The 11537-nt window shown below is 35.3% G+C and overlaps 1 protein-coding gene across 1 annotated transcript; it reads right to left on the bottom strand.

The window, feature by feature from the left end:
* Window positions 1–581: 581 nt before the first annotated feature.
* LOC142523722 (zinc finger BED domain-containing protein DAYSLEEPER-like) lies at window positions 582–980 on the bottom strand. The gene has a single exon (XM_075627455.1). It carries the CDS (start codon window positions 978–980, stop codon window positions 582–584), a length of 399 nt encoding a protein of 132 aa, XP_075483570.1.
* Window positions 981–11537: the final 10557 nt, after the last annotated feature.

Genomic DNA, 11537 nt, shown 5'->3' with positions numbered 1-11537 from the left:
ATAACAACAACAACAACAACATTTAATTCAAACACATAGTAACAGAACTCTTCAAAAAGTCTTCAAACGTCACAAAATAATTTCAACTTTCAAGTGCCAATAATCAAGCTCCACTTCATCTTCTGACTTCTTCATTGTTCTACATTTGTTTGTACTTTAAACAACATTTTAAAAAATTAAAATTGAAAATGGTGAAAGTTTTCAAAAATTATGAATTTATAAAATTTAACTTACTTTTCAATACTAGGTATCATAGCATTGTTAGAATCATCAATCATCTGTTGCAGCATTATTTGATCCAGCATCCTCATTTATGAATAAATTCATAATATTTTTAGTCAAATCATCCAACCCTACCTCAGTAGTTTCTACAAAATAAAATATTAGTAAAACAGATAACTTTAAAATGAAAATAACAAGAAGAATCACTAACATTTCTGTCCAACTAACCAGTATCTACAACAAACCAACGCCTCAACAACATCAGGCTTCATTGCACTACGATATTGGTCAAGTATCCTACCACAGGTGCTAAAAGCTTATTCAGAAGCAAATGTAGAAATTGGAACACTCAAAATATCTCAGGCCATTTGTGCAAGTTCTGGATACTTAAATTGGTAAGCTTTCCAAAAGGCAAGAACATCACATTTTGAATATCTGTCAATTTTCAGTTCATCCAAATAAAAGTATCCAATGCCTATATTTAGAGGAAGAAAAGCATTATCATCAATGCCACTGTGAGAACTCTTAGATGTGTTGCTACTACTTGATTTGGAAGCAAGACCCATATATTCCTCAAACAAAGAAACTAATTTAGACTTCACAAAACTTAATTCGTTACTACCATGTCCGTATAACTTCTTGGAACAAAACTCAACAAACTGCATCTTGAACCTCAAATCAACTATCACATCAAGGGACAACAAAATGTTATAATCTTTCCAGTACTTGTCAAATTTCTGAAACATCCGATTGGCCATTGATCTCATGAAATCATCATAACTTTGCAAGGCTTGACTTAATTTCAATTGAACCGTAAAGACACGAGGAAAATAAAGGATTGGCAGTAGGATATTTCACCCCAGAAAACAAAGTTGTTGTCTCATAGAAAACCTCAAAAAATTTGCATATTTTTTCAGCTTTACCCCACTCGTCAATCAATGGACAGTGTGTGAAGTTAGTATCAGTCAATTTCTAATGATTAAAAGCATGTCGATAATACATGGCACTAAAAAGCATCAAATACGCAGAATTACATCTAGTAGGAACATCTTGCCTAAGTGATTTCTTAGGATCCAGTGAAGTTTGGATAACAGATTCTACAAACTTTTTTCTTTCTCACTTGACTGCTTTTTACATACTTTACACATTCACGTAGCTTATCAATGGAATGGTCAATTATTTTCAATCCTTCTTGGACAATTAAATTGAGAATGTGTGCACAACAACGAACATGCAAAAACTCGCCACCATTCACTAATGAACAATTTAAACTAAGATGCTCCATTAAAAGGCCAACAAACACATCATTTGCAGCGGCATTGTCCAATGTAATTGTGAAAACCTTTCTCTGAATTCCCCAAGCATTTAATAGACTATTGATTTTATCACACAATGCAATACCAGAGTGAGGTGGAGGCATGTAAGAGAGTTGATAATCCTTTTTTGCAAAACCCAATTAGAATCAATGAAATGCGCTGTCAAACATGTATAGCCATCAGTGGCAATAGAAGTCCACAAATCGGAAGTGAAATAAATTTTTCCAGGGCATGAATGCATTTTTTGAGCTAGTCTATTGTATTCATTTTTATGCATCTTGAGAATATCAGTCATTGTGGTGCTTCTAGTGAAATGATTGACTTGAGGTTCCAAATATGTAAAAATTGATCTAATTGCCTCATATTCCACAAACTGAAACAGTAAATCATGTCTCACAACTGCTAATATTAACAACTCTCTAAATATTTCTTGGCTGAATTTTTGTGACCTTATGGCAAGAATTTTATCGCCTTGTTCTAACAAAGCCTAAGCAATATCACGATTTCTCTGTTTAGGACACTGTTTTAAAATATGGTATTGGAGATTACATGTCCCCATGCTATTGTCTGCTTTGTACATAGTCCCATTTGCTTTACATTTGCAAGGCTTTTCTTTTCCTTCTACTTCTGGAAGCATCTCAAAATATTGCCACCATTGTGATTTTAAGGGTCTCTTTCGTTTAGCACTTCCGAAGGCCCGACCTTGCAAGTTAGTACATGTTTCTTCATCAACATCTAAATCTAACACATGTACACCCTCCACACTATCCTCCTCGTGAACAAGACCAATAGGTTCTGAACTCATTCTATCAATTAAAAGGCATAACAATAGGATTATCTACAAGCAAAAAATTGACAATTCCTTGAAAACAAGTCACAACCTGAGAAAAGTAAATAAGGCATTGTATAAATATAAATGACATCATTTAAAAATTAAATAAACAACTGTATACTTGAATTTATTATTATTTATAAGTCAAAGACTCAAAAGAATTTTCACCTTGACGGTTGAATAGTATTAAACAACAAAACACCATGCAAAACAATTTTAATGAAATGTACGTATTGGATTTTAAACTTTAACATTTTGAAACTTCAATACATCTCATGATATAAAGCATTATAGAAATATGGGAAACACCTGAGTCCTCGAATATGTCTCATACCATACTGATTTACATGTTAAAGAATGATGGCCAAACAACAACCAGCTTTGATCACCAGACTCTAATTTAATACACGTAACCAAATTTATGTAAAGATTGATCGGTCCATTTAGTTTAAGTTTACCCCATATGTCAATTTTCATTATTTCTGTTGTTAAAAGTAGCATCCATGCTAATATTCGGGTCAAATGACCACAGCATTGCACTCTCCAAAGCACTGTGCAGGAGACTACAAATCGGGCTTAAGTGAGAAAATCACATATATCAGGGGAGGAAGAGGTCGGAGGGAGGAGGCTCATGTCTGATAAATTGAAGTTACTGGCAACAAGGAAACTCGTTTTCAACAGTTCTTATATACAACATATTGTATCATATGAAGACAAGATAAAATGCTGGTAACTAAGAGCAAAACTGAACAATGCAAGCTTTTACAATTCAAATATGTTGCATCAACTATACAGAATGCGTGCCCTCGACTATTAAAAAAATTTACACTTTAGGCTCATTATGAAACAAAGCATTACATAAATATGGGAACGAAACATATATATTGAAGAATATTCAAATTTTATGTTCAATATTTCAAAATATAGTGGCCAACCTAAGTCAGCAACCCCAAAACCCTCTCTTTCAGAGTGAACCCAAACGAAGATTACTTTAATAAAACTCAGTTCATTCACTTGGACGGCTGGACGAGAAGCAGATTAGCGGAGAAGTGTTTCGCTCGGACGCTTGAGTGAGAAGCGGAGAAAGATACGCCTGGACGAGATGAGAATTGAGAAATGAGAAGCCAACAAGGGTTAGTACTTAGATGCATTAGAGAATTATTGGGTTGGGCTTATTTTAGTTTAGAAAGTGAGAAACCCTAGATAATAGTTGTGTAAATTGTAAAACTTTTTTTAAAAAAAAAAAACACGATGGGTCGGGTTGGTTCAGGTAACTGGGTAACCTGATATTTTTTTCAGGTCAACCCGAACCCACCCGGAAATTTTTTTTATGGGTTTGCATTCGGCTCCGACCTGAACTCGACAATCATAAACCCAAACCCGATATTTTTCATGTCGTCCCGTGTTGGGTTAACGTGTCGGGTTCATTTTTGACACCCCTATATAACATCACTGATGGTATTCTCGAGCTCAAGAAACTTTTATCCTTATTTTATGATTTAAAATTTACAAAGAATGAGTTTAGAATATACGGTAGCTAAAATGTGTTTTATGATTGACGTTACATGTACGACATCACTGTACTATGGTATATTCAATGTCTTTATATATGCAGTTTGCATGGGTATATAGATAAATTAAATTTCATAATATAAAATATTATTAAAATAAATATTGTATGTGAAACGTCTACTCGTTTTAAAATGTGGAACTATTTTTTTTTTTTTGAGTTCTCATTTTAAAAATTAACATTTAAAATAATCATATTTATTTAACAATGAAAATATCGCAGTTAAAAATAACCAACATCGACGTAAATGTAAATGAGTAAAAATTATGAAAATCCTCAACGTAAATAAAATGTTTAACTCTTCTCCAAAAACCATCACTCGAAATGCGGAAAAACGCGCGGTCCTCGGGTTTCAGTCAGCACCTCCTGCCTCCTGCTCAACATGCTCACCTGCATCACACACGCCTAGTGAGTCTAAAGACTCAACACATCTGTACCAGTAATAACAAGTACATATACGTAACACACAGCAGTGAAAAATAGCATAATCAACATACATTTCATAAGCATAAAAACTAGGAACATAAGCGTGTCGTGTAAAATGGTAACGTGTCAAAACATGTCTCATCATGTTATCATATCATATGCGTAACTGTAACCTGTCAAAACATGGTAATAGCATGTATCATCGTATCAGCATATACATGTTAAAATCTTAATTTGAATTCCGTTCATTAGCTGTGACTTTCGTATCATCATGTCATCATGTCAGTCGATGGATCCATCTACGTGTAACCGTGGTACCCGGCGGCGAGGGTCATCAGCGACGGCATTGCCCGCCCACTGAGCCCGGGCCTTACATGTCATCGTGTCATCGTGTTAGAAACAACTAAATCACTCCCTTCAAAACGTGTCATCATATTCATCACTTAAATAAAAGCATGCATATACATAATTTTTCATTTAAACCAAGCATGCACCGTATTTATCATAATTATGTAAAAATTTTAAATATGATGCATAAACATTTAAAATATCATAAATTTGTGCTCAGAGCTCTGCCAGGACCAAAATCTCACCCCGGGTGCAAAATGATCATTTTGCCCCTGGAAACCCAAAATTTATCGTTTTAACCCTAGACCTCTAAAATTGATCCGAAACTTACCAAACTCCTTAAAATGTCCCAAAACATATTTAAAAGCATTCTTAAACGTAAACTCGAGCCAAATTCACAACTTAACCTATTCGTTTTAAAACTTGGACCGGTGTCCCGATTTTATCCCGAATCGACTCGAAACTTAATCAAATTTTTCCAACTTTTTACCATACCTTAAAAACACTAAAATGTTCCTAAAACCATGTCATTATCCCCCTAACACACGGCTGAAAATTTCCAGTAATTCCCGTAACTCTCGGCCCCTTTCCTCAATTACCCCCCTTGGTGCACTCTTTTCCCAAAAACTCAAGCCACCACCCAAACTCAACGTACCAGCCTTGAACCGACCTCCCCTTGACCACCTTGGGACCCTACTTGACACACGGCTCTGGCCCCATGCAGGCTGAACAAAGCCCACGACCGCTAGACACCAAGGAGTACCGCCGCGACTCTTTTCACTAACACCGCACAGTTCGCGCTTGGGGCTGTTCCGGCAGGTTCCGAGCCCTTCCAGGCCCTGTCCCAGACCCATCAGGGTCTTATTCATGGCACGGTTGAGCCCTTACAATGCTGGTTGGACCCTTGCACGCACCCTACCCCAAAACCGAACTGAAATGGGACATCACGCCCGATCTACCCAAGTTCCAACCAAAACCGACTCCAGCCCTATTTCTCTACATACCATGACATGTCTCGGCCCTTCACAACAGCAACCGACAGTCCCCTTGAACAGCAACAAGAAACAGTGAGAGTTGACGCACACAAAAATGAAATGTTCACACGAAACCTGAAAATCTCAAACACCCTTGGTTGGATCGAAAGTTTTCGTGAAGAAGTGCACACACAGCATTAATATGACGTGCATGATGCAAAAAAAAGAAGTAACAAGCGTGCCTTATGATGCTAGCTGCACAAACGTTCGGAGGAACACGGGACGTGGAAAGAATTGAGCTTGGTGGAAAACGAAGCACCGAAATCTTTGATGCTGCAACTCACGAAGGAGATGGCCAATTGGAGGAGGTGGGCGGCTGATACATGTTTTAGGTTTAGGGTAAATGGTGTTTAGGTGCTAATTATATAGATAATCTTAAGTTAATGGACCACAATTTTATTTTAAAGGTTTATAAAAGGGTTTTAAGCCCAATAGGTCCAAAAGTAGGCTCATTAAATTCAAACGCACTCCCGAAAAATATTTCGTGTTGGAAAGATTTTGAAAATATTAGTCAAATCCTCAAAAAGTCCCCTGATTCGATAAAATTTGTGTACCGTTAAAAATAAAGTCCTGCGGGTAAAAATACTCAAAAATTTCCATTATTTGAAAAATCCACTTAAAAAACCATATATTAATTTATAAAAATTAATCATGTATTAAAATAATTTTCCTGAAAATTCTCCGGTCTCCGATCCTCGTTCGGGTGTGAAATGCACCTAGAAACCCTAATGCATGAACTTATAAAATAACATGAAATAAATTCTACCATGCATGAATTATGCATAAAATGTATAAAAATAATTAAACACAAATTAATGAAATAAACATGCATTTAATGCTTTAAAACAATTTAATAAAATACCAACGAAATTTAATAATTTGCATGCACGAGGTACACGTGAACCTTCAAATTTTCGGGACGTTACAATATGTTACATAAAAGTCAATGAAGTCCAAGCCACAAGTTAACTTGTCGGGCACTTACTCTAACAATCTCCCACTTACCGTATAGCCAACTACCCATAGATCTTAAACACATTTATTCATGATGCTTTTCAAACAATAGTCTAGAGAGGGGTTTCATAAGTGGATCAAAAACGTTGTCTGCACAGACAACTCTATCAACTGATATGTCTCCTCTTCCGACAATCTATTGGATTATGTACAACTTCTTCAGTATATGTTTTGATCGCTGATAAGACCTTGACTCATTTGCTTGCACAACGGCACCAGTGTCAGTACATCAAGACTGGATCAACTACATTTGGAATGACACTCAACTCTTGGACGAAATTACTCATCTAAACAACCTCTTTTGATGCAACTGATGCATCTGTGTATTCAGTCTAAGTGGTTGAATTTTGTATGTATGATATCTACTCGATATTCTATAGCCTTTGCACTGAGTGTTGAAATTAGATATCAGGCAAACCCTGGTCCATTGCATTAAAAACCGAGAAAGATATTCTTAAGTATCTATTTCATATAGATTTGTATTCCTAATACATAGAATATTTTACTCATGTCTTTCATGGAGAATTTACTAGCTAGCCATATTCTATTTTATTATAACAATGCCACATCATTCATTTTCATCAACATAAAGTATTAGAAATTTCATTGCACTCTCACTGACTTTCTTGTATAGATATGGTTCCTCAGAATTTTTAACAAAATCAAACTCTTTGATGATGTTATGAAATTTAATGTTTCAAATCCTTGATGCATGTTTGAAACCATTAATTGATTTCTGAAGTTTACATACATTATGCTCACTTCTCACTAATGTTGTAAGGCCCTGTAATTAATTATCCGGTAATTTGGCATAATTAGAATAATTATTGAGTTGTAAATTAAAATAATTGTTTATGCCAAATAAATTCAAGAAGTGTGTTAGAAATATGTATTTTAGAATATCGGAGAATTTAACGATATAAAAAACTTATAGAGTTTAAAACACACGAGAGCAAAATAAATACAGACCGGGATAGATGGGCTTGAGTTACTATTTTAGTAACCAAATACACAATATATAAATATACATACACATACACACCACTTACCTTAATGAGAGAGAAGGAAGTAAAGGAAAAAAGAAAAGAAAGAAACTTCTCCAAACCCAAATTTCGCAACCCTTGGAGCAGCTGCTGGAAAGTTGCGATATCTCCTCCGTCCGGCATCTAAATCTCAATCGGTCTGAAGGGATGTCTTTCTAACATCCTAAGCTTTGATTCAAGCCCAAAATTGCAAATTTTGAGCAAGGATACGAGTATATCAAAGCTGCTGTTTCGGTGCTCTGTTTCTGCGCGAATCCTTTCGATTTTTGGGTGAGAGTTTTTGTGTTGCTGCGATTTTTACAACTTGAATTTGTAGAAATGACCTAAATAAACTTTGTATTGGTTTAATTTTTCTGTTTATAGCCACTAGAATCATCAAATTTTGATAATAAACGGATTTGATATGATTTTACTACCAAAATGTGTCAAATGGAATTCTGTGTTGGAGCTGCGTAAATTAGCTATGGTAATTCGAGTTTTTGTCAATTATGCGCTCGGATTCTGGACTTATAATTCAAATAAGAGTTGTAGAGCTATATGTTTTCTTCGTAATGATTAAGATTCATTAAATTCCATTAATAATTGAGCAAGTTATGCTTGTTTTTCTTGAACTGCTCAGTGTATGAGATTCTGTTCGCGAATTCGGAAGTAGCAGTGTGTTCTTGAAAATTCTGAGAATAATCTACTGAGATTCTGAATATGGTTTCAACTAAAGAAACTTAGATAATTGAGTTATCTTTCGTTTCCAATTGGCGGATATTTATTTGAGTTAATATTGAGCGAGATACGAATTTTATGCTCTTTTGTGCCAAATCGGGCATTGGTGTGGAATGTAGTTTTCATGATCAGCTTATTGTGGTTTTGTTTAGGTCGAGAGTCTTGAAGTGAAGTTGTTATTGGATTGTCAAGTTGGTATAGGCATGTTACAGCTCGGTAACATACGTTGGTAAAACATAAATTATGTTTAATTGTCATTCTGTGTTACATGGATCGTGTTTATGACTTGTTGACTGTTGTAAATTGTTAAATGCCTTCGTTGTGATCTATTTTTATTATTATGACATATTATTGGCATTTAGCATCGGGCATACAGTTATGACATTCATGTTGAGCCCCATCGTTCTTGTTAGCCCATTGTTGATATCCGTTGTTATCTGGCACTGTTGTTTATCTCGGGGTGTGGCTGATAGGCCTATACACATGAGACCGTAGATGTGATTGAACAATCCCGTGGTTAGTGCAGCCTTTTGAGGTGAGCGCTGGGATTGTGTCATCTAGTTCGTTCTGTTGTGCCATCCTGTTATAGCATATCAACATTATGGAGGCCGAGTCAAGGGTGTTATTCAGCACAGCTTGGCATACCTTGCATACTTGGCATGGCGGTTTAGCTGCATGACGATGTAGCTCCCATGTGTTGTTGCTCGAGACTTATTCCAGTTGTTACGTACCGTTTGTTGGCTCCTGTTATACCGATTATTCGTTGAGCCTTTCATGCATTGCATATTACATTTCATTATATGATTATACATGATTTATGTTATTGTTGTTATTGTTGGACTGTTTTATACCAGAATCCTAACCTCAGTTGTTTTCTGGGGGGGGCTGTTGTGGTTGCTATTGGGCACCATGGTAGATCTCCCGAGTCGTTTTGCAGCATCAGGCCGAGGTTTCGCTAGTGGAGCTCGGGATTGAGGTTGGATTGCTTGGTTCTGTTCAGTGGAGTCTCCCAGTTAGTCTATATGTATGTCTTGAGTTTGTTTCAGTCTTGTATTGTACTTTATTTGCCGGGGAGATGCCCTGTGTATCTGTAGTGATATTTGGTTGTTCTTGTGATGTTCTGAGTCGACTCTGTGATATTTATGATCTGGTGAGTATTTGGTAAGTGTTAATTTATGTTTAGTCCTGGCCAGTGCGGCTATAAGTTGTTTAACTTCGGTTTTTGTTTTATTGACTCTAGTTGGAGTATATTTTGATATAAACTGCTGCTTGAGTTTTCGGGATGTTCTACTTATGGGGAGGTCATGTCGAAATTTTTCTAGGCCCTGAGGTCCGTTTTAAAGTATTTTAAACTTTTTCCGCTGCAGCTTTAAATCAAATCATTATTGTTTGATCATTAATTGTCATTAGAGTAAATAGGCATCACAAATGTGAATCATTCAGATTGAGATATGTAAATCTATTCCTTGATATTACATCAAGGAACGTTGTCTTCACATCCATTTGTCATATTTAATAGTCATACTATCCTGCTATGGCTAGCAGAATCCTAATGGATTTGAACATTGCAATTGGAGAAAATGTTTTATCGTAATCAATTATTTGCATTTGAGTATATCATTTTTCTACTAGTTTAGTTTTGTATATCACTACATTCCCATCCGTCTCAAACCTTTTTTAAAAAAAAAATCATTTGCATCATATGAGAACAATTCCCTTAGGTAGATCTACTAAAGGCAAAAATTGATTCAAATACTTGAAGTCCATCTAATTCTGCATGGATTCAACCTATTTGGATAAATTGACATCTGATAAAGCTTCTTTGAAGTTCTTTAGATCATATCTAAGATTGGGCTAATCATGGCCCTCTTCAAGAAGCAAATTTAATCTCACAAGTTGCATTGAGATCCTTCTAGATCTCCTAAGATTGTGTAACTATACGACTGGTTGTTGGGGAAAAGGTTCTAAAATATGAGGTGTGGGTGTTTCTTAAATATCCTCAGGTTCTATGGCTTCAAATTTTTTATCCAATAAAAACGTCTTCTCTAAGAATATGACATTCTTAGAAACAAATAATTTTGTTTCTTTGGGATATTAGAAGTAATATCCAACATAGTTATTTGGATATCCCACAAAGTAGCACAAATTAGATCAACTATTCAATTTGTCTCTCACTATCTGCTTCACATAAGAAGGGCATCCTCATATTCTAGGATAATAATATTTGGGAGATTTTCTCATTCATATCTCATTTAGTATCTTGTCAATCGCCTTTGTATGGACATTGTTAAACGACGTGACTACTGTCTCAAGAACATATTGTCAAAAGAATGGTGGTAATTCATTGAATCTCATTATAGATCGAACCATGTCCATCAATATTCGATTATGATGTTTTGACTCACCATTCAACTGTGTTGTGGTAGGAGGAGTCCACTGTGAGATAATATCATTCTCTTTAAGATGATATTGGAATTCATTACTCAAGTATTCTCTACCTCGATCAGATCGAAGTGTTTTAATATTTTTTCCTGATTGTTTATCTAATTTAGCTACGTATTCTTTGAATCTTTCAAAAGCTTCAGACTTGTATTTTATAAATATACATACTCATACCTCGAGAAGTCAATAGTAAAGATAATAAAGTAATAGTGCTCATATTTATTGCTAACATTTAGCGGATCGCACACATCTGTAAGGATCAAATCTAATAGATCATGCACATGTTCAACTTTCCCTGAGATATGGCTTTGGATTTTTTCTTTTTCAGACATGACTCGCATGTATAAAGAGAGTTTATGTTTGAAAAATCAAACATATCATATTTCACTAGCTTGTGCATCCTTATTTGAAAATATGTCATAACCTAGAGTGCAATGATTGTGTTTGGTTAAGATTATCTTGTTTTATTTTGTTTGTCGTTGAAATCGTTTTAAATTTGATATTGTTAGGTGAAATATCTTTTATTTTTAAGTTGTAGAGATCGTTTTAAATTTGCACGCTCCAACTAACATT

Source organism: Primulina tabacum, chromosome 14 (genome assembly GCF_025594145.1).
Source record: "Primulina tabacum isolate GXHZ01 chromosome 14, ASM2559414v2, whole genome shotgun sequence".
Lineage (NCBI taxonomy): Eukaryota > Viridiplantae > Streptophyta > Magnoliopsida > Lamiales > Gesneriaceae > Primulina > Primulina tabacum.
Note: the sequence above shows the minus strand (reverse complement) of the source record. Positions and strands in the feature narration are given on the sequence as shown.

Coding starts and splice junctions, on each gene's coding strand:
- LOC142523722 (XM_075627455.1), bottom strand. CDS start 980: ATGGCCAATCGGATGTTTCAGAAATTTGACAAGTACTGGAAAGATTAT.